Consider the following 26,808-nt stretch of genomic DNA (forward strand, 5'->3'; position numbering starts at 1 on the left):
CTGACCGGAGGATTTGCTGACATGAAAATTGTGGTTTTGCGGTTCAACCACAGCAGATGAAGCTGCACCGAGAGTGAACATCTCAGACACTAAGAAAAAGGTGATCCAGGAGATTCCTGCATAACTTTTTTGAGATGAAAAGGATCTATACAGTATCTGGTGTTTTTTTCTATTTAAACCACAATCTTTGCAATAAACGATCAATCCAAGAGGTCAATCATGTCTGGTCCTGTGATTTTTGCAATGTGGAAAGAATCACAGACCAGTAAGAATTTAATCAACTTTTAATAAAAGCACAATTTACTACACATTGATGCGCTTAAAAAAAAACTGGCCATACACAACAAGTAACATGAGGATGGCGACAGTCGTGGCAGTCATTGTAACAGCGGTGGCATTCAGTGTAACAGTGGTGGATCTGGTCCCTCCGTCAGTGAGACACTACTCCGGGGAGCACAGTTGGTTTTACCTATAAAACTAACGCCAAGAATCTCACATCACATGAATGTTACAGAATCATTTGATCTTTTTTTAACAACTAAAAGAAAGCCGATGATGAAACCTTTTTTGGCATGCTCATACTGACTGCCTTGCAAGGTGTTCTATTTTCTGTGCATTATTCTCTCACTGAGTTAAAAATAGAAACTGAAATGTCAGAAAGAGACAAAAGCCAAAGGCAAACCAAGCTCACTCACACACAAATTTTTAGTCACCTCACTCTCTGCTGCATTTCTTCACTTTTGTTTTATCTCTCATGTCATTCTCATGTCGTATCTTTTTTCGTCCTTGCTTTCTCCTCTTGTCTCTGCAGGTTTTTCCTGAGCAGACAGTCTGTGTGGCAGAGTTTGAGCTCAAGCTGAAGTGAGTGAGTGCGAGGGAGTGTGTGCCATGGATCACAGCGAAGGGACAAATCTTGAGGACCCTCCCTACCAGAACTTGTTCCTCCTGGGAGCCATTGCAGCAGCATCTGCCTTTGTGGTCACCATCCTCATTGTGCTTGTCTGCGTGGGCTGTCAAAGGTGAGAAAACAGTCACATGAGAAAAGTAGACGAAATTCTTACAAAGAATACAAACGATAGCAGGAGTTGAATCATCTCTGCCTCCAGCTTCCTGCACCCTCCCAAATCATTTAAATCATCCTGTTTCTTTCATGAGTCTCTTTTTCTTCTGAATTCACCTCCACACTTTTTCTTTCTCTCTATCCATCCTTTTCCCTTCTATATACCCTGTTCTGTAGAGTGGCAGGTATGAATGTAAATGGCTGTTCTTATCAGCTCAAATGGAATTATGTTTACAAAATGTTGAAGAGACAGGCCAGTGTCAGAGCAGCGTCGTGTAACCTCTCTTAGGCTTACTTCTCAGCAAAAGCAAATGGAGCAACCCACAGTTTTAAAAAAGTACAAGACTCTGACCCAGGAAAGAGTAATGGAGCAGCCCAGGTTGTTTTTTTTTCCGAGCCTTTTGGGACCAATCAAGGGCTGTACTATGGTTTTGTTGCCATGGGATACAGCTAAGGGTGTAGAGAAATGTCAAAGCAGTTACTGTCATGAAAATAAATCCTCATAGTTTTGAGATCTGAAGAATGTAATAGGTGTTCCTCACTGGTTGTGTTGATCAGTTGACTGCTCAATGGTGAACCCGTTCCAATTCATTTTTTTCTTTTTCCCTGAAGGACTCAATAGCTAGCTGCAATGACATAGATCTTAGAAGACTGATTATAATCATTGGTATGCTATGCTGTATTTTTAGCAACTGTAAAATAATATTTGTATGATATACACAACTGTTTGCAAACTAGAAGCTGTTTATTGCTACTGTGTTTCCCAGATCAGTTGGTCAGATTTTGCTGTTAATGTAATGTAGTTTCACATTCACACCTGCACTTTTGCATCTTCTTACCTCATCTCATCTCTCCCTCTCCATATCAACAGTTCCCTATGGCTACAGCCACCTTCAGGGACCTGCAATGATGCATAACTCGCATGAAGATACATGTCTTGCACAAGAGAGGAGAAACTAATATGCCTAAGGGAATTACCATTAATTAAACTACATGATAATTGTTGAGGGTTTGAAAGGTTTCACTGTGAACAAACTGTGAAGAAACACAAGAGAAATTCCTCCATGAAGGACATTGTCTTCTCTGGCAAAAATCTGAGTAACACTGCTTACTGTTTGACTGGGCTCTTGTTATCAACTCAGGACTTCCGTCCATCCATCCATTTTCTACTACTTATCCTGTTAAGGGTCGCGGGGGGGCTGGAGCCTATCCCAGCAGCCTTCGGACTTCGACTTTTAAGCCCTAGCCAGAACGTTGTAAGAGATGATTGTATATATCTACTGTGTGTGTGTGTGTGTGTGTGTGTGTGTGTGTGTGTGTGTGTGTTGTGTGTGTGTGTGTGTGTGTGTGTGTGTGTGTGTGTATGCGCTCTTTGTCCACTGGTTTCATTTGACCATCCTCACTTTGATGTTTTGTCAGGAAAAGCAAGAGCAAGCACCCCTCAGCCGGAGAGAAAGGGACATCTGTAAATATGGTGAGACATGTTTTCTTTCCTCGCTCCTTGAATGTACAGATGTACATGCATATGTTTGCAGGTATTATTCTGGAATTAATGTGTCCATATGTGTGTGACAGCAGGGCACCCTTCGCCATCCTAAACTCAACTCCATGAGCAAATCTGACACAAGACTGCATGAGATCAATCGCTTTCCCTGCAATGGAAACTGTAAGCCCTAATTTACAGTTGATGTGTAATAGCCTATCTCTCATATCATATACAATGTTGTGCTATTACACTATTTTACTGTTACCCTCTCTGCATTCCTTCCCTTCCTTCTGCACAGCTGTTAGTAAGAGTCGTCCTGCCAGCATGGACCTCCTGCTTCTCCACAGTCGGCACTCCCAAACAGATCTAAGGCCTTCCCAAGGGCGCCAGCTTCCCCAGATCCCCACTAGTCCCACAGGATCAGGCCACGGGGGAGGAGGGGACACAGGTGGAGATGGGGGAGGGGGAGGAGGAGGTGGAGAAGAGACCCGAGACCACACCTATACTGAGGTGGGTCTTCGGAACAATCCTACTCCAACCCACTGCCTGGATGATGGCCTCTATGAAAGTGTAGGTGTCCGGGAAGGTGACACAGGCCCCAAAGTACCCTCTGCCCTGCCACAGTCTTCAACTAACACTCCAGCTACAATAAGGGCTGTCCAAAGCCCCCCAGCTCAGGCCAGCGGAGCCCGTAATGGAAATGGGCATGGAAATGTATGTACATAAACAGAGCTCCAAACTGTAAATATGTCATGAATGCAATTCAAAGCATGAGATGGAAGTGTTACATTCACATGCATTAGACAGCAAACTATACACAGGGATTGAAAGGGTCAGTTCCCAATTCAGAAGCAGCAGCACTATAAAGCTGCAGATTATGTTACTTGCAGGAAATTACTGCACCAGCTATTAGGTCTATTTCTTTGTGTATATATAGCTTTTATTCATAAATTAATCCAGCTGTGCAGTTATACTCTTTTACATTAACAAATCTGTTTCCTTGTTTGAGGATTTATGATGTGCTTTTTTTATAGGGTGGAAGAGGGAGTGGGAGAGGAAATGGGAGCATTAATGGACCAATGTCAGGACGAGGTAATGGTTCCAATGGGGTTAACAGGTCCCCTTTGTCTTCCGTCAACTCCTTGGCCATCCAAGATTCATCTGCAGCTGAATATGCTTCCATACGAAAGTTCAGAAAGGTGAATAAACATACATTTTGTTAAAGTTGTCGTCATCCTCCTCCTCCATTTATTCTTTGCAGAAGCAGCAGCCTCTGCAAAAAAGTTTCATCTTTCTTTTGTTACAGTTAATCAGAAATATAATTCTGAGGAAATAATGAAGCGTTTTGTGTGTGTGTGTGTGTGTGTGTGTGTGTGTGTGTGTGTGTGTGTGTGTGTGTGTGTGCAAACATCTCTTATTTTATTATGAAGTCAGACTTTCCAAAGTTTTAGATCGTCTATAATTAGGTAACAAGTCTATAGCATTTACAATTATAAATCTAGTCTATGCCAATGCAAAATGGGCTTTTATTTAAATTAAATCATAGATAGATTTATCTTTGACAAGATGTTGCCTTTTAACTACTAGACCAGATGTTCATCCATTTGAAGACTAGAACTGGGGTCAATATGTCACTTGTTTGTTTGTGTAGACAGCATTTGTTGCATTGATACTTCCTATTTTAGAGATAGAGGATGAAGAAGCTTTAATGTGTACACTGATTTTGTGTGATCAGGTTAATGTGATTTTAAAATAATGTCAGTTATCTTAACTTTGGATGGAGCTTTTTGTAAACTTTCAAATTGCAAAAGGCAAATATACCTTAACTATACCATAAAACACTTTATACATATTTTTTGAGTTATGTATTTGAATAAAACTGCAATCAGGTAGCTTGTATAAAGAACATGTACCTAAATCTATCATACTACTATTACATGCAATGAAGAAATCCAAATATATACCAAATATATACACCTGGCGTATTCTTTTTGTTGTATTTTGTCCATATTTTTTCTCAATACCTCAAGGTTGACAAGACAAACAGGAAGGAAAATAACGGAGCTGACAGTCATTCAGACAGCCAATCAAGCGTGAGTGATTCTCCCTCTGCTGCTCCTCCCCATCTACATCGCAGTCAAGAGTTTTCACGAAAACCGCTGGAGCCTTTTCATCTGCACTCTTTCCCTAAGGTAAATTAATCATTGGGTCAGAAATGGTCATGTCCTTAAACTGTCCAGTATCCAGTGTAAGTCTGTCTGATAGCCACCAGAGGGCACCATCCACAAAACACAGCCCTTTATGACTAGAGTTGTAAAATCCATATCATTTAGAATTGTATTAATTGAAATAATACTTTGTACAACTTTCCTTTTAGTACTTTTTGCTTAATTTAAATCTTTCAATGTCATTAAAAAGAATTATTTGTAAGTTGGGAGGTTTTACAGTCAAGCTCGTAGTGTAAGGCAGGTCTGAGGAGAAAATAATGGGACAATAATCGGATGGTTGTTAGCCTTTCCTTCTGTGAGCACACATCTGTTCAATGTGTGCATGTGTGTGTGTGTGTGTGTGGGGGGGGGGGTTAAGTGATTAAATACAATTCATAAGGTTGTTTAAACAATTACACAATTTTGTTGCTGTTGACCTGCACTTTTAATCTGCACATACTATGTCACGGACTTTGTTCATATGTGTGCATTTGTGAATGTGTTTATCTGGCTGTTACAAACTGTGCTTTGTAGCTTTGTAATAGAGTGGCAAGTAAAGAGTGGAAAGATGGATTATATAAGAGCTTGGCCAGCTGCCAAGCGGCTTGTGTGTGTGTTTGTATGTGCATGTATGTGTATGTGTACTGTTTTTGGGGACACAAGCCATACTGAACACCAGGTAATTAGGAACAAAATACGTGCCCCCAATTGGCAAAATATGTAATACCCTTTAAGTGACTCAATGACTCAAGTAAATGTGTGTGTGTGTGTGTGTGTGTGTGTGTGTGTGTGTGTGTGTGTGTGTGTGTGTGTGTGTGTGTGTGTGTGTGTGTCCATATTACCAGCTCTTCATCAGTAAGTCTTATTCTATGTAGAAACAGCAGACAGGTAGCCTGCTGCCTGTGCGGGGATTAATAATGTTCACAGATTGAACCCATTTACTCTGGATTCTATTACTCACTGCTCTGGGATGGAGAAGTGTATAAAGTGTATAAAGGTTTAATCATCCTCACACACCACAGAATGCTTTCTAATTGGGCTGTAAATGGTTTTGATCATCAACAGCAGGGGTCCCCAAACTTTTTCTGTGAGGGCCACAGAACTTTCCCCTTCTCTGATGGGGGGCTGGCATCAGTTTGTAACAGAAAAAGTGTGACAATCATGGGGTTTCCTAAACGTAAAAATGTATTGTTTACCAGACTACACTACCAAATAACCCTCTCTGGGTTCTTCACAGAAAAAAAGTCAGGAAATACATTATGACACTCCCAAGTAACCTTCTCTGGGTTCGGGTCTAGGATTTTTTTCTGGGGGTTGCCAGATAGGGGCACGGACTGCAGAAGGGTGGAATAGAATGTCACCCTCTATGCGTGTATGAAATAGTTACTAACTGACTGTGTGTTCACACCAAACGGCAATGTGAATTTTCACGTCGCTTTATTCGCGAATATAAACACATTGATCCAGCGTTCAAATTTGCACGAGTAAAGTGACGTGAAAATTTGCGTTGCGTTTGGTGTGAAGATTAGGGCTGCAACTAACGACTATTTTAATAGTCGACTAGTCACAGACTATTGAAACAATTAGTCGACTAATAGGATAATTATTAATTTTTTGTTAAATTTAGCATGAAGTTGATTTAATTATGTGGAAAATGATAATAAACAAGAAAGATGGGTACAATGAAAAATACATCTTTTATTGACCATTCATTAATTTAAAATACGTTTGTCAGGCAAAGTCTGGTATAACGCTAGAGCTCTCTTTTATAGCGAAAATACCCTTATAAAATGTACAATGTATGTCATAAAAACCGTATTGGCTTGAATGTTACTTGAATCTCAGGCGAGTCGGACTCCGTTTCGTTCAACTGCCCGCTTGCTTCTTTAAATGTTCGTGCATCCCTGCTTGTGGAATACATTGTATACACAGCACATGTAAATTTCTATCTTTCAGATTTGAATGCAAAGAAGACAGATAATTCCTTCTTACATTAGATAAGATAAGTTGCCATCTTATTTAATTCCCTAGGAGCCAGTATTCATGGGCAACGGGGAGCAGTACATCTGGAAACCTCCAGAGGAGGATGATATCATCACCTTGCACCCACCTCCACTCCGCATAGAGAATGGACAGGGGCACCCATCACCCCCAACTGCAAAGGAGGTACTATGTGTGTCAGGTGCTAGTTTGGTGACGGGGAGGGAGTACTCCAAAGGGGACCGGAAGGACTACAGGTAGATGGATGGACATATGGGTTTGTGATTGCTGTGTTTAGAGATTGGGCCACCCATTTGATTGGGCATGCTGTCATAACGTTGCTGCCCTGTGACCTGCCTGTCATTTGAGCTCTCTGCTTACAGTCAGAGTTATGTTACACATATCCAGCAGCCACAACCCCCTGCCTGAGCCCTTAATCCAACTTCCCAGCCCCCAACTCATCTATCTGCCTCCTAAGCACAACTCACTTGATGGATCCAACATCGAAATAAACCTGCTATTAAAATCCACTTTGCACAGCGATGTTTGCTTGTCTGCCAGACCATGCAGACAGAATGTGATCAGCCCTGATTTGGGGTTTGGCCACAAACTGACCTATATTGCATAATATCATATGGAAGTATACTGTATATCTAGGGATGAGAGGAGTAAGTCTGCCCTGGCCAATCATATCACAATATCACACTACAATATCGCCCCCCCCCCCCCCCCCACACACACACACACACACACACACACACACACACACACAAGGAGGTCCTGTTAGACCAGGGGTCACCAACGTGGTGCCCGCGAGCACCGGGTTGCCCGCAAGGACCACATGAGTCGCCCACAGGCCTGTTCTAAAAATAGCTCACCACAGCGCCACTCACCAGTGAGCTGCATCTAATTTTAGGGCCTGAGCCTGAAGGTACTTCATTTGTTTCTATTTTTTAATTACACTTGCATTAGTGTGAATTTGAAAATGACAACAGGCCTGTCCCAGATTTATCTATGTATAAGGTGTTTTTTATATAAAGAGGTAAAAAAAACAAATTTTGTATGTATACAATCTCTACATGTGTGTCAAAATGGTAGCCCTTTGCATTAATTGGTACCCAAGGAGCAGCTCTCCACTTCACAAAGGTTGGTGACCCCTGTGTTAGACCACTGTGCAATATTAGTGTGTTTGAAAGAACTATTCCCCCAATAATTATTATGGTTTTCTTTTTCCCTCTAGGTGTTTGTCAAAGAAACTCTCACATATGTAAAAGAAAAGTAACTTCATACAGATTTTGTTTATTAAATAAGATAATGAATGTATTGCTCAAACAAGGTGATTAGATAATAATCTAGAAGTGAAGTTCAATCAAGATGAAGCTATAACAAGTTTTTTTTCTGAGCCAGTGTGGAGCTGTTTTGGTGGTACATGTGGAGATTAAGGGTTAAGTCTTATGACTTGAACAACTCCTCTGCAAATCAGTCTGTTCCTGCCAGAGCAGCTGGCCTTGACTGCATGCAAGCAGTTTTCTCTCTCTCTCTCTGTCTCTCTCTCTCTCTCATTTTGTTTTGTTGTCTGTATGTGCTTGTTTTTTTTTTCTTTTCTACTGCTTTTTGTCTTTTCTCTACTGTTTCTCTCAGCCAATTGCTGGGTTACCATTTTAGTTTGTTGTTGCCCTAACATGCCCATGTAATTTTTAACCTCTGGATTCTGTCAGTTACAACTGTCAGAAGTTTTGAGTTTCCACTCCCCCTTAAATCTCCTCCTCTTTTCTAGTGCTCTATCCTTCTCCCTTCATGGATATCAGGAGGCGTTGCCTTCTACCAACCAATCATGTTGCAGAAAGCATGTCTCACCAGACAAATAACCACAGCTAGCAAACAGTTTGGAAACTTGTATATTTGTCATTCATAAAGTTGATCACACACGTGGGTCATGCATACTGATGTGTTTCCACTGACAATCACTATACATTTAAATGGGACTTTTTATGGCCCTGGTTGAGCAGAGAGCTGAAGTAGAATTAGAAGGACAAGACAGAAAAAAAGTACAGGCTGAGGGGAGGAGAAACGAAAACACATAATGCACAGGCTTCCTCAACACAGTTCAGTTCTTGCACAGTTCTGAAATCCCCATCGTCTTGTGACTTCCTTCCTCTGCTGCACAGTGCTGCAAAATCTGTCGGCACAAATAAGCACACACACATACAGATAGTGCATGTTGAATGCACAAACTTTAACCTTACACTTGGGTCTTTGTTTAGCCTAAAGGTCAAATGAGATCCGTCAGGGAAGGGTATAGGTGTTAAAAATCTGTCAGTGACAAAGAGATAGGAAACAAGAAATATCTGCTGGAATTATATGTCCCCAGTTTAAATAAGGATTTCTCCTGTGTAAGATGTAAAGGTGCAATGCCATTAAGAGCAAGGTGAGCTCACACAGAAAATGGAGTCTTGTTAATTGTTTCTACAATTTCTTGTGAGTGTGAGCCAGTGTTTCTCAAGGCCACCAGAGCAGAGTTGCTGGTTGGGTGTGAACACGGAAGGTAAACATGACTGTGTCCCATCCTCTGCTCTTGTGGAGCCTTTTGGAATTTTAACACAAAAATGACAAAGGTCACAGCACTGGTTTCTCCAAATTCCACAATCAACCTCATACATGCCTTTTAGTTGTGACCTCCATATATCAAATCTTGCATGCTTTTCTGTCAGCATGCACATACAGTATGCACATGCAGATTTTCCAAATGTATGCATGGACAGTCATATGCCTGCACACACCTGCAATAAAAGTTGTCACAAAACATGAACATTTGCCTCATTCAAAATGCATGAGATTTGAACAAAGTCGATTAGGACTGTGGAGTTTTTGTTGTTGTTGTCTTCAAGATCTGTCTCACCATACCCCACTGTTCTGATGCCAAAGCTGTTGTGAAATTTTAACAGGTCCATCCACCGACTAACTCTTCCTCTCTGCCAAAACCTCAACAGACTGATAACACAGTTTACACTGCCTTTCCTGCCCTGTCAAAATAGGTCAGGTTACAGCAAAGAGCAAGCACTCACACCCACACTATCCATGCTCACATATTAATTTACACACACTAACTCACAGCCATGTATGTTTAGTCTTATGTTAACACACTTTACTATGTTGCTTAGCATACATAATGACAGAATTACATAAGTATAAGTAGTATGCTAATACTCATGGCTACTCATGAAAATGGGACTTTGTGTGTAAAAATACAATGTAGGTCTGTTTAAAAACCAGCATGTTACAGCAATATGTAGACTTAGTATTTTTTTGTGGTTATGGAGGTTGACTTATAGAAACCATGCAATGAATAAAGCCATCATCTATTTTAGAAGCTGTCGACATGGTTGTAGAATAGTTGAATGACAGTGGCTGACACCATACTGTGCTCCTTTGTGTGTTCTCAGATCGCAGACACTTACTCCATCGTTTGTAAATCCCAGAAGAAGAAACCTCCCATGGAAAACAATGGGGCAAAGACCCTTCCGCGCTCATTTGGAGGGGAGAAAAGGAGTACAGCTTCACAGGGCCGGGGTGTCCAGAGTCATGCGCGTTCCCAAGAGGAACCCTGCTACGAGCCGGTAGGTGATAGGGCCTGGCCCACATGTGCAGCAGCTGAGTCTGACCCTGCATATGCTACTATTGACACCCACCGGAAACGGGAGCAGTCAGGCACCAATAACAGCACAGCAGGTGGTAATGTTACACTGAAGAGGAAGAAGCAGGCTGCACAACAGCAGGCACCATTAGCGGCACCTCAAGGCTCAGGAACCTCCTCCCAGTCTGTTAGAGGCCTGCCTGGGGGAGAAAACTTCTATGAGACCATCAGCGATGTGAAACAAGGGGGCAACAGCTCCAGCACCACCACCATCTTCACCTTCAATGATGGGATGGAGATGTACGTCACAGGCCTGTAGCTGACCCAGAATCCACCAGTACAGAATCATGAAATAGACCTTCCTGTCCTCTTGCCATACAGGTGATGTACATATTTACCTGGTCCTCTATAGAAAAAAAAAACAAAAGGATCAAAATTGTGTTAACATCAGGTACAAACAGGGTTTTAATCCAGGTTCAAACTTCCCTTGATTGGTCCATAGCTCAGAACCAGCCTCAGTTCAGCCCAAAAGGACCAAAATATAACAAAAAAACAGATAGGAAAAGGACTATACATTTTAAGCATACTGTGTCACTGACCCTACTCATCTGTTCGTGCATCATTTTCCATCATATCTTTATTTTTATATGAACAATGGTCTTTTAAAGGGTGTAACTCACGACCTGAAAAGAACACATTTTGATATATATTTAGAATCATGCATGCATTGTTCCATCTGACAATAGACAGTAGTACCAAGGATACTGGCTATACTAGGACGATGAGCCACACTATCTGCTATTGTCATCAAGGCATACACACGCACAGACACACATACATACAAACACATCTTCATCCTCATCTTGAGAGGACTTATGTAATATAAGCAGATGGATGTCAAAGACTTTTTTTGGAGCTTAGCTCACCTAAGTAAACATCTGAAACAGGTTCTTAGTTGCCTGGCAGGCTTGTCTGTAGTGTTTTGTACAAACATTTCCCTGTAATTTGTTGGCTTGTTTCAATTCAGAAATGAAGGCTATTGTCCCCATTTCACATATTGCCATGCCATCAACACTTCCTACAGAGGCAAAGTGGGGTTTCTGGCACAACTTGACCAACCTCCAAGGTGCATGGAGAATGAAAGGAATCTATATTCCCTAAAGAAGTAATCAATAGCAGCCTTTTTGATCACTCTTAAAAGTAGGTTTTGCTCAAGTCTCAAATTAATTATGAGATTAGTCAACGATTCACACTCAGATTTGACAAACATCTATAGCCAGGGGCATGATTACACACCCCAACACACACCCCCCACACGTACTTGGCAGAGTCATGCAAGGTAAAGCGATCTGTTAAGGGCATTGAGTGGATTGTGTAAGAATATCAGGTAACAGATTTCACAAAGCACAACCTTGACTGAGTTATAGATGGGATAGGTGAAGGAAGAATATTTTCTAAAGTGAGGAAATGAAACATTGTGTAGTTAATATATCTTTTGATTTTATGAACAATAGCATACTGCACTGGAAAACTGTGGTACTGGTTGACTTAATTAGGTATTAATGTGCTATAAATTATATTTCTGGGCACAGTACTGATTCGCTGTGGGGACTCAAGTCAAAGCCAAGTCCTCCCATAGCTCACTAGGCTTCGGTCTGGTGGTTAAAATAGTAACAGAGTGCTTTGACTCCAAAGAAAATAACCATAGATTGTCCTTTGAAAGACTGCCCCTCACCCTCTTCCTACCCTCCTCTCCAGTCTCCACATGATTCCCTTCCATTATTAACATTGTATATCTTATGTAGCTATGGGGCACGTTAAATAAAGGACAAAGAAAGAAAACAAAACATTAGAAGCACAATAAATCCGTTTAAGGATAAGAAGCAAAGAGGGATACTGCACGCTCACAGTCCAAGAGAGATGACAAATACATTTGATCTTATTGTGAGACAGAAGAGACAACACAGGTTTTGGGAGGGATAGCGTCCTCTAAGTGCTTCTGTGTGAGAAAGTATGTAAAAACAAATGCACTCTTTATCTTAATGCACTGTTTATTTTTTCTCTCCTACTGACAATGCCATTGGTTGAATAGCTCATGCCACTGCCATGAAAATAGTGCGTTTCTGTGTTAGTGCAATTTTTTCCTGCTTGATCAATGCATGCATTAATATATGGAGATGAAACAAATATTGTGGTACTTAACTGATCTTTTGATTGTTAATTTTTTTCTGTTGTACTTTTTTGCCATGTGATGCAAAGCATTATTTTTCGCAAGCAACAATTCATAGGAGGGTACGAAAGCAAAAAGATTGCAAGAGGCCATTTGGAGTTTAGGGTATTTATCCTGTAGTGAAGCAATAGAAGTGGCAGAGGATGAAGAGCAGCTAGAATAAAGCTGGTTGAGGATCACAGCAAATGGACCAAACTCCTCCTGAAATATGTTTGCTTGTGTGCACACGTGTGTGCACATACTCACACACAGTCACACACACTCACACACACACACACACACACACACACACACACACTGGTAGGCACACACACAAGGTGCAGCATTGAGCTGTGTGGTTCCAGTTAAAGGGAGGAGGCAGATTTTGCTTCCATTCGGTGAAGCCTTGCATATTCTCTCTCCCCTAGCTGTGTTCACTCCCCAATAACTGATACAGACCTCTCTTTTCTCTGCTTCACCTCTCTTCCATACTGTACAGAGGAGGGGTCTTTGATGTCCAGTCTTGAGGGACTCTGGGAGTGATACAAGGGTTGTGGGGAGGGTCAGGGACTGGTAGGCAGTCTCATATCAACAGTGCACCAACAGGCCCATCAGCTGAGATGATTAACCAGCTCTGTGGAGGCCTCCCATAGACAATGCTGGCTGAGAATTGCTATCACACTCAATACTTTTCTCTAGCGGTCACATTTTCTTTATCTTGCACTGATATTTTGTTCAACGCACTGATTGATGATATAAACTGCACAAATACAGTATGCTGATGTAAATGTGTAAAATACTCTGTTGCTGTTCTGATGTTGTCCCAATGTAACATACAGTATGCAGTACATTTGTTGAAGAAAAAAGAGAAAAAAGGTGGTTATCACAGACACATTGTAATTTGTGGATGCAAAAATGTTTCATGCTTTCCATGCAAATACAGATGCTGTTTGTTTATTGTCTTCAAATATAATTATGGGCCCGTACTGCTGTGACAGCTGTAGCCAATGTTGTATGTCCATGAAGCACAGGGTTTTGTTTAAAAATAAGAAATATGATTAAAAAAAACTATGGTGTGACGGTGCAGATATGCAAAAGATTGTAATGTTTTATATTACCCTTCATAAAATATTCAAAGTGAGTTTTTACTTTTCTAATAAAGTGGCACATTATGATGTATTTTGCCTGTGATGTTATTGTGTTATGCAGACAGTAGTATCAAGCTAGCTGTCTCTTTGTAATAGCTTTCAACAAAGGCACAAGTAACCACAAGTGGCTGGACTAAAGTTTGATTCAGGCCTGCAGGCATTTTAGAATATGTTGGGTAAAGAGATGGCTCCATTCCTGAATTAGAGAGAAAACAAATGACAAATCACTTGGAATATTAACTGTTATGTGTACCAGTTCCATGTTGGCACTCATAACTTGTGGAAAAGAAGAGACAGAAGACATTGGTAGAGGTTGCATGTTACAGTGGAGTCATCCCCTGCTGGCTATTGAAATAATGCAGATTTATGTTACTTAAGTATTTGCTTCACTTTCCTTACCCAGGAGCTATACCCACATTTTTCATGCACTCTATTCCAATCCAGTGTCAGATTTAATCCACCATAACTTCATCAAAATGGCCAAAGTAATGGAAAGTAACTTCACAAATGTAATGTACAATAGTATGTTGTTGTTTTTTTTTCTAACTTTACTTGATAATTCTATTTCTTGTCATTTTTCCAGAGAGAAAAATATGACTTTCTACTACACGCACTACTAGTATGAAGATGTCAATGAAACACATATAGACCCCCCCCCCCACACACACACACACACATCAAAAGTCAGTATATACTGTGGTTCACATTTCAAATGTAAATTTGTTGATAAGTAGACCAGTGTGTGTGTGTATGTGTGTGTGTGTGTGTGAGTGAGTGAGTGAGTGTGTGTGTGTGTGTGTGTGTGTGTGTGTGTGTGTGTGTACTCTAAATGTTATACATAATTATATTCCTAATAATTCAGTCAAAATGTTGATTGGAAGGGAAAGTATATAAATAGTGTCAGGGCTTTTTTTTTTCTTTCTTCCTTCATCAATAATCTCACTAAAACCATAAAGAATTTTAAACTCCTTGAGCAGCATCTAATTACACACTGATGATTCAGTCAACTAAACCAACTTCATAATATAATACAACAGTCAGAGGGACCAACCTATTTTACATGAAAAGTTAAGGTTATGACTTATAATTGGGCATGATTTTTCTTTAATGTGTAATGTGTAATAGAACAGGCTAGTCTTACATTGAAGATCAAAAATGAAGAACACCTTATTGACTGCAGACTATTTTCCTGGTTATGAATAGCTTTCACAAGAAAATATGCCTTTGTCAGGGGAGAATATCAGAGATAAGATGTTCATTTCATCGATAATAACTTACTTGTAAGGAGTAATTCAGGAGATCAGAATATAATCTTTATATGTGATTTTCTTAATCCTCATTTCATTCGCAATATTTTAAGTGAGTGACTTGCAGCCGAGGTCTACAGCCCCCCCCCCCCCCCTCCCCCACCACCTTAGTTGCAGCTCAGCACGTCGTCGGGAGATACCGGCCGGTAAACTACAGTATACGCCCCCTGTCCCTCAGCAACCCAATGGGATTAGGAAATAGATCATTGACGCAACAAAATTATCCAATCAGAGGTGTGTTTTCGTGGACGCGTGCCAAAGTATAATGTTTATGTATGTCGAGAACCAATTGGAGTTAACTGGAGGGGGCGTGGCATTCTTCTAGAGGAAAGAGGCAAAAACAATCTCTTATCCTCTGGCCCGGGCGGCTTTTTGGATCTCCTGGGTAGTGGTCATGGTGGCGAAAACTACATGTAGATTAGAGTAGAAGTAAACACAGAGCATACTCTCAAGTCGTGACAATCCTGATAAATGTATCAAAATCAAAAAAATTGCACTAAAATCGACAGAAAGCTGGTTTTCTTTCTTCGACTCCTACTCGCTCTGCCTTAATATGGAATCTAAATATATTTTGGACAAGCCGCTGGTTGGGGAACGGCTTGATAAAGCGGATTTTAACTGCAGAGCAAGCCACTCCGTGCTCCGCGACATCCGGGTGGGGAAAAGCAGTTCTATGCCGTTGCACTCAAACGGACCGGTTCTCGACAAATGTTCAGTAAACGGCGGAACAGCGGCGGAGGTAAAAAACGAGAAAACGTTTTCAGAATGGAACGGACTGCCTTCCGGTGATCAAATATTGCAAGACATCGAAAAAGTAAGTGTTCCGAGTGAGTTTGCGCGACTATTTTAACGGTGGTTAACTGTACACAAATAACATGCTTGTAGCACTTTGTCATGACGCATTGTTTAATCGAAGATATCATCACTTTCTCACGTTTTAACGTTGATATAGACAACTATCATAAACACACGTCATAAGAATTATTAATTGTTGTGTTATATTCTATTTACCATCGGTTTTACATTACTTGCCTAACTTTTTAAGACTCCCAGTCTGTTTAACAGTGGTCGAGACAGTTATTGTTTTTGGCTGCTAATTTTGTGATCAAAGTTTACAGGAAAGATGGTTAGGGATTGCAAACTGGCAGCCATATCCCCTCCCCCACAACTTCAGGGTGGAGCTACAGCAGGGGCCCATAAGCACGACTTGGCATACTTTTTCAAAAAGAATTTGTACTCGGAAATAGATTTGTGAATCAAATGAGTCCCCAGTCACATGTATTATAAATACATTTGATGTTACACTGCTTTTGTGCTTTGCAGTACCTTCACCACTTTGGGCCTATGTTTGCAGTATTGATTATTTTATCATGACATGCCGTTAATATTTTGTCTACCACCTAAAATATTCATCTTCATTGATTTCTTCACTTACTCTTGATACAAATATAAATGGGAATGCACAGATTGTGAGATTCTTTTCCAATACTGATCCATAGCATAATAATATGGCCCATAGGTAATGCCAATACTGATTTTTTTTTTTTTTGTCTTGACTGATGCCAGGGTTTTTGTTTGTTTGTTGTGTTTATTGTCTTTTCATCCCTGGTTTGTGCTGGGGTAACAAAACTTCATGATAAAAAAATAAGTGGAGCCTCATCAAATTGAATATTTTGCAATAGGCCCACCAATTTATGGCTAATATATCTAAGCATCCAAAGATACTTTACTCAAATATATCCAGTGGTGTGCTGTGTCTTTGTGTATCTCTTCATGATAGTTATATAACTGTGGCTGATATGAACCTAACTTATATGAAAATTTTGTGAATGATCATTTTGGCAAGTATTTTTTTATTCAAATTTTTAAAATTTCAAATTCCCATTTTCTTTTGAGTTATAAATCAATATTTCATGCAAGTAAATAAACAAATCAGTCTAAAACTTAACCATATGGTAGGTGGAACTTACTATGCTTACAAATTGTATGTGTATTATCGATGTTGTTACTGCAGTAGTTGTGTCCCCTCTATTACCAGGAATGTACGGGTTCAAAAAATCTGGTCCCTAGATACAGAGTATTAAAATTATAAATTGGCTGAAAGCTATATTCTTTTGATGACTGTTACTTCCCCTTTGTGTCGGGGACACAAAAAACTCTCCTGAAAATAATTGAATCATTTGAATTCTTCTGTATACTTGAGCATTTTAGCCCTTTATCACAGTATGTTTGAGGACAAATTCAATCCTACATATTTCTGAAACCTTAATTCTAACTTTTCACATTTACAGTTAAAACATTGACTGTGAAGCTTATTTCCAGGTGCATGACTGATAAATTGGTACATCTCTACCTATTACTGGTATTATTATTATTATATTACAATTGAATCCAAAAAATACTACTTAGGCATTAAATCAATTTAGGGAGATAATTTCAAACTTGAAATTTAAGGAATAAAGGCCAGCGCAAACAATAAGAGATTTTATTTTAAGTGCAGTATAATTAATCACTTTTGAATAGAGATCACAACAAGATTCTATTGTCTGTTCTAATAACTAGGGAAAATGTTGAAGTTGGGGTCAACAGTGGAGGCATGGATTAACAGCCTGAAATGTTGGTTTGATTTTAATATCTTTATTTCTTCATTCTATAGACTAGCCTGGGGGACCAAAAAGATACTGGTTTCACTGGGGCCCTAAAGAGGGCCAGTCCTACTCACTGCCCAGGTGTTAATGGGCAAATGCCGAGCAGCTTCATGCACTTGGACATCAGGAACCCCGACAAAGTGGCAGAGATCACCATCAACTTCAGGGCAGCAACAGGAAAAAACATACCAGCAACAGAGAGGCAGACCCTCTCTTCCTCCCATATCCCTGTCCCCAGAAACAGGTACAGAGAGGCTGATGACATTTAATAATTCTATACATGCACATCCTCTTTAATTTTATATTGGTTTTATGTTTCCTGTTATGTGAGACATCCAATCCAGTCGTTAGCTTTGAGCAGATGTATGATGAATTAGGGAAATATAGGATTCTTGAGCACGTTTCTGAATATCAGCCCTAAAATAATCAGCCCAGATGATTTAACATGTAATTTGTGGTGATAGCAGATGTTATTTTGTTATTTTCGCACTCTAAAGCCTAAACATAAACCAACTAAACTAGAGCCTCTGGCTACACTGTATGGTGATTAAGGCATAAATTGTGTTGGGGCTCATTGGACAACTAACCACAATTGGTGTTCCATTAGCATTTTTTTCAAAATATGTGCAAATGAGCCCAAAAGGATGAGATGAGGGCCACAATTCCCCAATCACTTGCAGAAGAGAGAGGAGGAGCAAGATAGTTATGGTATTATGTTGTTCTTAATTGTGGAATGAGTTAAAGCTCTTTATTTATTGGACCTCTGAATTGGACGGTTTCTGAGCTCCTCTGTTGACCCGTTCTCTATTGTCATGTATTATGACATGCTCTCTTTTTTCAAGTGAGGTGATGTGCTTTGATGTATGCAGGTGTGTTTTATTTTATGTTTCATGTATAGTAAAGTGAGCTTGTTGTTTAATTTTTCAGTTGCTGACACATCCATATTTATGCACAGGACAGTCATTTATATTCCTTTGAGTAAAGCTTTACATGCAGTAATACAAACAGTTCCACACATAATACAGTACACACAGTATAAAGCAATAAATACACCCAGGAACAAGCCCATTGCACTGATAAGTGATTATGTAACAGCAAAGAGGGCTGGGAGGGGCTGTAGGCAGGGCTCAAGCACTCTTTGCATAATGTTACACACCTATTGACTACTTTTGTGTCAAGTTTGTGTCAAAAGACTGCCTTACATTTTACAACATTGTAGTTTACTACGTAAAGGAGCTTATGTATCAAAATTTAATCATAAAGAAAATCAGGATAATTTCATTTTAAACCTGGATAGCCTTAAAAAAAATAATCCATTAACAATACAGGTAAAAGTTGTCAGGAGTGTAAAGAGTGCTTTAATTGTAGGGTTGTTAGTGAGGTTTTAAATAACATATGTTGTCCAATTCTTCCATTTCATGATCATGTGAATTTCACATGCCACTTGTTGTGATTGATGTTGTGCCTACTGCTTTTTGAGTGTGCACTTTAATATTGATCTGTATTTGCCCACAATGGAAAAAAGGGGCTATTTTCACCTATCAGTCCTGGTTGTTACCAGATTTAAAACATCTCTGTTCCACACAGTTTTTTGATGGCTATATTAGCACACTCCCATCACAACAACAAACTCTCCAGTAAACACGACACAGCTGCTAAATGTGATGTGGTTGCATAACAGAAGAAAACTGGATGCTGTGTGGTCGTAAAAGCTGGGCCTCTTTGTGTCTGCATTGACCTCTGAGATGCCTCACTTTCTTCACCCTGCTTGATTGACTTGTTTTGCAGTTCTTTCACTGCTCCTGTCATGATAAAAATAGGCTTTCTTAGTCTTCGCTACATGGTATTTCTCACACTTTGCTTTAAATTTCAGCATTGGGTGTAATATTAACTTGTAAACCTCATAACCATTTACTGGGTTTGAATAAATTACTGGACAGTTTATTTAACATAGTTGGACGTGGACACCAGCGTGACTCATACTTTTCCAGTTACTGTGGCAAGGTTATGCTCTGCATCCCTGTGTTTATGTGCTCATCTGACTGTGTAAGTGGGTGTGACTCGTTTCACATTTGCTGTATTTGGAGTCTAGCCTTATAATGTCAACAAAACCATTAATTTTCATTTGCTCCCCACCTTTTACGATAAAACGCTGCTGTGTTACAGGAATAAATATGTTAAGAGTCCTTGGCTTTAAAGTTTTTGTTTTACATTAACCACCATATCAGTTGTTACTTATTCCTCACATTGTGCGATCACAACTTGTCAGTTTGCAAATACTGCAATTGTAGGTCTCTATACTCTAGACAAGCCTAGGCAAGGATTTTCAGAGAAAACGGGGGAGGAGCCAGTACATTTAATTATTGACATTTGTGCTTTTACTCAACACAAAATCAACCTACTGAACAAAATGTTAAATTGCAGTGCTGATACAAAAGATCAGAAATCGAAGAGTCTAATAACTACCACTTACAGTGGTAGAGATTCTAAGTGACAGATATATGAAAAGATAACTTTTCAAGTTTATCTTAAAACATACAGTGAAGTCAGCCGCCAGATGCATTTATTAGGTAATCCTTGATAAAATGTAATAATGCTACAGCGCTGCAGCAAATTATGCCCATATGATGATTACATTGTTTAGTTTTTATTACCCCAAAGATGTAATATCAGTCTGTCTGTTAGGAGAATAATTCACAAAGTTAGATGGACTTAGATGAAATTTGGTAGGATGATAGAACTTGAGTGTTAATCAATTAAAAATTGATCCAGAACTGGGTGTGTCTCAGACTGTGTCGTGTAGCTTTGGTGAAGTGTGTGTGTGTGTGTGTGTGTGTGTGTGTGTGTGTGTGTGTGTGTGCGTGCGTGTATGTGTGTGTGCCCTCTTAATGCTTTATTTTGATGGTCATTGTTGATTAACATTGTTGTTTATTGTTGCTTCACGGGACTGGTTTTACCTAGAGTTGTTCTTTATTTTAGTAGCTCTTTTTTAAGATGATTACTGTTCAGCCTTGGACTCCGGTAGGAATTACCATGAGGGTTCAGGCTAGGCTAGCCCAAGCACAGTTTGTGACTTCTCTACCCCCCCACCACCCCACCACAACTGCTCTTCTCCCAAAGGGGACATTGCAGCCTGTTGTTGAAGGTCAGGGTCAGAGGAACAGCCATCCTTCCCCACTCTTGTCTGGGACGTCTAATCCACATCCAGCCAACTGACATGGCTTCACAAGCATAGCAGCCTTTCTGGTATCTGAGGCAATACAACAAATACTTAAAATACAAGTATTGCCATTACTTGTACAATTTCCTCTGAATTTGATAATATCTACATCCTTCTGCAAACCCTTTTTTTCCTTCCTTCCAGGCCACAAGTGGTTAAAGCTTGTGCACTGACACAGGCAGGGGTGAAAGGTCACCCTTAATGAATGGAGTCATGTGAGAAGGGTGGGTCAAATCAGGACACAAGCAGGCATCAGTCCGCTAGGTCAGCCACAAAATCAAGGTTATATGCTGCACAGACAAATCATAACCACGAGAAGATTGTGGCACACATACTGTCTCCTGAATAAGAGGTGTATGGAGGAGTTAGGATCTCTGACAAACACAATTTGTACATGTTTTCAGAGTGAAGCTTTGTTTTCTTTTAACTCTAGAGCACTAATGTTAGAATTAGTAACTCCACCATTAATGTCAGGTATATTTTACCCAATCTAACATTCCTGATGAAATATAGTTTTCATCAAAATTTATTAAAGATCAACACTGTATGCCAAAAAGAAATATGCTTCTTCAATTTCCCAATATAGAATGTCACATAAAATGAAAAAAATGGGGACCCTATAAAAAGGCTCCAAAATTCTTAAAAACCAGTTTATCATTAACGAAAAATTTCCAAACAAACAAATAATGGAGCTGGGAACTTAAATTACAAAAGTTAAACACTGACGAGGGCCTCTGGAAGAAGCTCCTGCTAATGAGTGAAAAATCTGCTTTCTGCTTCTCTGGAAGAGAAGGTCATCATTTCCTGTTTAAGAAGTAGAGAGGAGGTGAGGCAAAGTTAGTTTCATAAGTGAGGAGGAGAGTAGAAGGCATGATGGAATGTTTTCTAACAGAATTCTTTTGTGCAGAAGTAACATTACAGAGACTGTATATGAATTGATTATACACTAAACTATTCTGTAAACTTCACTCTGAAGTGTATTTTGAGTAGAGTGAGGTTGTATGATTTACATCTGCCTTCTAGCAGAAATCCTTAACCATGGGAAGAAAAAAGAAACACTTATAGAGAGGGCAGGAAATTTGAAGCTTTGGTCATATCCCCAAACTTACATAAGACCCCTGTCCTGCCTTCAGAGATGCCACAGTCAACTGTCTTCCCTTTCTGTTTCACTTTTCCTCTACACAGCAGTTCATACCAACATCTGTTGCTTTGTACCTAGGGCTGTGCAATATATCGAATATACTCGATGTATTGCGGCTTGTTGCAGGTGAGATGTAGCAAATTGACATATTGTGACTTTCGAGTACTTCTTCTGTTAAGCCGTCAGGATGCAATTCATTTTGGAGTTTTGTTTCTCTCCTGGTGCCTCCTCACAACAGACAGCTCTCCCCTCCACCTGTTCAGAAAATTCTATTGCCCAAGGTGCACATGCATACTTATTTGTATCAGAGGCAAAGCGAAGTCAGCACACAGAGAACTAAAGAAATTGAAAGTCTGAGCAAGCCACTGGCTGCATCTTGCCATCGGTTAGTATTTTTGTAGGTTTATCGTGTCCTAATATAAGAATAACAACCTTTATGATCAATGATGGTAAACTTATTTCTAAAACGGCACCATTAAAAACTATGAATGTAATGCAATTTTTTGAATATTACATTGGTATTTTATAGGTATGTAAGCTAACAAGTTCAATTTTCTGGTTGAAAAAGGTTAGATAAATTCAAGTCTGTTGTTATTTTCCCCTTTTTGTGTGCAAATACAAAAAACATCAAATAGAAAGGACTAAGGGGCGGCATGGCTAAGAGATAGAGTCTAGTAACCGAAGGGTCACTGGTTCAATCTTCACTTCCCCCAGTGACCATGTCAAAGTATCATCGAGCAAGAAACTGAACCCTTAATTGCTCTTGATGGCCCTGTGACGGACTGGCGACCCGTCCAGGATGTACGACTTGGATAGCTTCCAGCGCCCCCCCCCCCCCCCCACTGTATAAATGGTAGAAAATATTGATGGATGGATGTTGTAGCCTTTGCTCTCTTCCATTTCTATGGCTTTTATGTGTCCCGTACATCTCATTTTCCATATCTCCGGGCCTTAAGCCCTCTAGCCATTTTTTCTAAGGAGGACTAGTTAACTCTTATTGACATTCATATTGACATGTTTACAATTTATTTCCACTTTTAAAAAATAAAGCAACTGCATTCCTTACAAAGGCAAGTCAAGTCAAGAAGACGAGTTAGTAACACATACAGTGGGGCAAAAAAGTATTTAGTCAGCCTCCAATTGTGCAAATTCTACCACTTAAAAAGATGAGAGAGGCCTGTAGTTTTCATCATAGGTACACTTTTGCTATGACAGAAATAATGGGGGGCAAGAATCCAGGAAATCACATTGTAGGATTTTTAATGAATTAATTGTTAAATTCCTCAGTACAATAAGTATTTGGTTACCTACAAACAAGCAAGATTTCTGGCTTTCACAGACCTCTAACTTCTTCTTAGGCTCCTCTGTCCTCCACTCGTTACCTGTATTAATGGAACCTGTTTGAACTTGTTATCAGTATAAAAGACACCTGTCTACAATCTCAAACAGTCATACTCCAAACTCCACTATGGCCAAGACCAAAGAGCTGTCAAAGAATACGAGAAACAAAATTGTAGACCTGCACCAGGCTGGGAAGACTGAATCTGCACTAGGTAAACAGCTTGGTGTGAAGAATCAACTGTGGGAGCAATTATTAGAAAATGGAAGACATACAAGACCACTGATAATCTCCCTCGATTTGGGGCTCCACTCAGATCTCACCCTGTTGGGTCAAAATGATCACAAGAACGGTGAGCAAAAATCCCAGAACCACACGGGGGGACCTAGTGAATGACCTGCAGAGAGCTGGGACCAGAGTAACAAAGGCTACCTTCAGTAACACACTATGTCGCCAGGGACTCAAATCTTGCAGTGCCAGACATGTCCCCCTGCTTAAGCCAGTACGTGTCCAGGCCCATCTGAAGTTTGCTAGAGAGCATTTGGATGATCCAGAAGAGGATTGGGAGAATGTCATAACGTCAGATGGAACCAAAATAGAACTTTGTAAAAACCTGTTGTGTATGGAGGAGAAAGAATGCTGAGTTGCATCCAAAGAACACCATACCTACTGTGAAGCATGGGGGTGGAAACATGCTTTGGGGCTGTTTTTCTGCAAAGGGACCAGGACAACTGATCCATATAAAGGAAAGAATGAATGGGGCCATGTATCATGAGATTTTGAGTGAACACCTCCTTCCATCAGCAAGGGCATTGAAGATGAAATGTGGCTGGGTCTTTCAGCATGACAGTAATCCCAAACACACTGCCTGGGCAACAAAGGAGTGGCTTCGTAAGAAGCATTTCAAGGTCTTGGAGTGGCCTAGCCAGTCTCCAGATCTCAACCCCACAAAAAATCTTTGGGAGTTGAAAATCCGTGTTGCCCTCTGACAGCCCCAAAACATCACTGCTCAGAGGAGGAGAGGAGATCTGCATGGAGGAATGGGCCAAAATACCAGAAAGAGAGTGTGAAGACTTAACGTTTGACCTCTCTCATTGCCAACAAAGGGTATATAACAAAGTATTGAGATGAACTTTAGTTATTGACCAAATACTTATTTTCCACCATAATTTGCAAATTCTTTAAAAATCAGACAATGTGACTTTCTGGATTTTTTTTCTCTCTTAGTTGAGGTATGCCTATGATAATTACAGGCCTCTATCATTTTTTTAAGTGGGAGAACTTGAGCTCTGTCAAATATGAAGGTGCCTGATTGTTGAGGACTTTGTTAGAAGGAGAATTCTGAATTCAGTGCAGAGAAGCCAGTGTAGGAGAGACATGGTCTCTTCTGCTATTGCTTGTCAACACGCAGGCAGCAGTGTTTTGGACCAGCTGGAGAGTCTTTAGGGACTTACTGGTGCAGCTTGATGGGAGGGAATTGCAGTAATCCAGCCTGGAAGTGACAAAAGCATCTTTTTGAGACAGGATGTGCCTGATCTTAGCGATGTTACATAAATGAAAGAAAGCAGTCCTAGAAATTTGCTTAACCCCTTGAGCCTGATCGGCTCGCTGGCGGGCCCAAAAACGCTGGACGTAATTGGGTGCTGTAAAAATGTACTGAAATTTGACGGCAGTGTTTACTTTCAATTCTCGATCAAATTTTGGACTCTAATGCTCACAAAACAGGGTCGGGTGTCTGTTTTAGTGCAAACGTTACCTTTTTATGGTGATTTTAATCTGTTTCGGTACGAACTCGGGACATTAAAATTTTGCGACCACTGCGGAATCAAAGTTGAATAGTGTCGCGCAGACTTCTTCTTTATGGCAGTGTTTGTAGTCTTTGGAAAGGGGAGAAGCTACTGAATCGATCGACACCTACCATTCCAAGAACTGCAAATCCCAGCTACGTAAAACTTCGAGTGTAAAACCTGCGCAAACTATGCGCTCTCGCAGTCTTTTACGCGCAGCGCCCCACAGACGAAGGCAGACCGCTGAACTGCACCCTGCACACTCGGGATCTCCTCCGAACCGCTAGCCACTGAAGTGCTTATAAAAAAAACAAAACAAAAAAACATTTCAACCATGGAAAAAAAACTTTTAACACCAAGAGGGACATGGCTGACATCCTCTTTGAGATACAGCGGGGTTCCGACGTTGACATAGAGGATTTGCTCCGACAGCAGCTATGACACCGACTCTGTGGAGGAGGCTCTGTTTACGAGTCGCGTGGACCCCGTTTACGAGTGAGTACCAGTATTTGCATTTATCTATAAGGCTCAGTGTTGTGTAAATTGTGTAAATTTTTATTTTCATGGAAAACCAAACCCCCCGGTATGTCATAAACCTGTAAACACAGTAGTAAACAGTAGTTGTAGTAGTAGTAGGAGTAGTACTAAACACAGTAGTAGTAGCAGTAAACACAGTAGTAAGCTTGGCAATTCAATAGTACTGAGTATTATTTTACCATATTTGTTTATTTTTGGCCAACTTTGTTTTCAGATATTGCATTGTATCTGTAAATACAAATGTAAACAAATTATAGTAGAGGTCATGGCTACATATTTACACACCTTTTCCATCCTTTGTTGAAATGTACAAATGTTATTATTTATTTTTGTTCTACATAGTAATTTTTCACCATTTTCTTAGCCTCCAAGAAGAAGGGAGTGAGGAGTGTCCAGGTCCATCGGGGGTTTTCACACCTCCAGCACTCCCTGCACCAGTCACCCCCACCCCCCCTTGCCTGCAAGAGAGGTGTCACCGCTTATATCAAGGTATGTGTACAGATCAGTTGTGTAGTTTTGGTCTCTAAAATGAATAATACACTCTTTACAGCTTCAATTATGTATTTATATGTCTTATTCTATGTAGAAATTGATGTGAATCATCAGTCTTCTAAATATGTTGCTTTCAACATCTGTACTCCTTCTTTCATGCAGCAGTGAGGAGGGAGAAGAAGTTCCAAAAGAACTGCTGCTGGAAAGCCATTCCATCCCATCCATCGTCATCTTCCGCTTATTCCTACACATTAAGGGGCTGGAGCCTATCCCAGCGTCAACGGGCGAGAGGCAGGGTACACCCTGGACAGGTCGCCAGTGCCATTCCATCCCCTTATTGCAAATTGTAAATAGTTCAATTTGTTGCACTCCTTACTTAGATTTCATTTGCTCTAATTGTGTTTGCTGTGTTTCATATTGTTATATATTGTTTTTTTATTTAATATTTGTTGCACTCTTACTTCATTTTACATTGTTTGCACAGAATGGTTGTTTGTTTCTGTGTTTGCACTTTTCTGAAAATAAATATACTCCCTGTGGAGCCAAAAAAGTAGAAGTTCCTGTTATTTTTCATTATTCTGTATTGCATATAGACATATAATTGCAGAATGTA

General features: G+C 40.1%; 2 protein-coding genes and 1 pseudogene across 8 annotated transcripts in view; all 3 read left to right on the forward strand.

Moving 5' to 3' along the window:
- Positions 1-13,739, forward strand: part of LOC147255805 (uncharacterized) — a 55,201-nt gene extending 41,462 nt beyond the window's left edge. For 2 of the 3 annotated variants that reach the window (XM_086213784.1, XM_086213783.1), the window contains exons 2-9: positions 812-1,019; positions 2,480-2,534; positions 2,636-2,726; positions 2,845-3,260; positions 3,581-3,745; positions 4,577-4,738; positions 6,785-6,919; positions 10,177-13,739. In XM_086213784.1, coding sequence (XP_086069910.1) covers positions 889-1,019; positions 2,480-2,534; positions 2,636-2,726; positions 2,845-3,260; positions 3,581-3,745; positions 4,577-4,738; positions 6,785-6,919; positions 10,177-10,686 — 1,665 coding nt within the window. In that variant the 5' untranslated portion in view covers positions 812-888 and the 3' untranslated portion in view covers positions 10,687-13,739. The remainder of the gene's footprint in view (positions 1-811; positions 1,020-2,479; positions 2,535-2,635; positions 2,727-2,844; positions 3,261-3,580; positions 3,746-4,576; positions 4,739-6,784; positions 6,920-10,176) is intronic. The other variant, XM_086213785.1, reaches the window with a different exon arrangement.
- Positions 13,740-15,351: 1,612 nt separating this feature from the next.
- slc2a4rg (SLC2A4 regulator) overlaps positions 15,352-26,808 on the forward strand; it is a 63,012-nt gene continuing 51,555 nt past the window's right edge. For 2 of the 4 annotated variants that reach the window (XM_086213793.1, XM_086213792.1), the window contains exons 1-2: positions 15,352-15,845; positions 17,688-17,923. In XM_086213793.1, coding sequence (XP_086069919.1) covers positions 15,585-15,845; positions 17,688-17,923 — 497 coding nt within the window. In that variant the 5' untranslated portion in view covers positions 15,352-15,584. The remainder of the gene's footprint in view (positions 15,846-17,687; positions 17,924-26,808) is intronic. The other 2 variants (XM_086213795.1, XM_086213794.1) reach the window with 2 other exon arrangements.
- On the forward strand, positions 22,146-26,778 carry LOC147255807 (uncharacterized; annotated as a pseudogene). The gene is made up of 3 exons (XR_015117778.1): positions 22,146-22,166; positions 23,458-26,192; positions 26,358-26,778. The product of XR_015117778.1 is annotated as an uncharacterized LOC147255807 (transcript).

This window comes from Aulostomus chinensis, chromosome 9 (genome assembly GCF_037954235.1).
Source record: "Aulostomus chinensis isolate RoL2024-O1b breed Wild chromosome 9, RoL_Achi_v1.0, whole genome shotgun sequence".
Classification (NCBI taxonomy): Eukaryota; Metazoa; Chordata; class Actinopteri; order Syngnathiformes; family Aulostomidae; genus Aulostomus; species Aulostomus chinensis.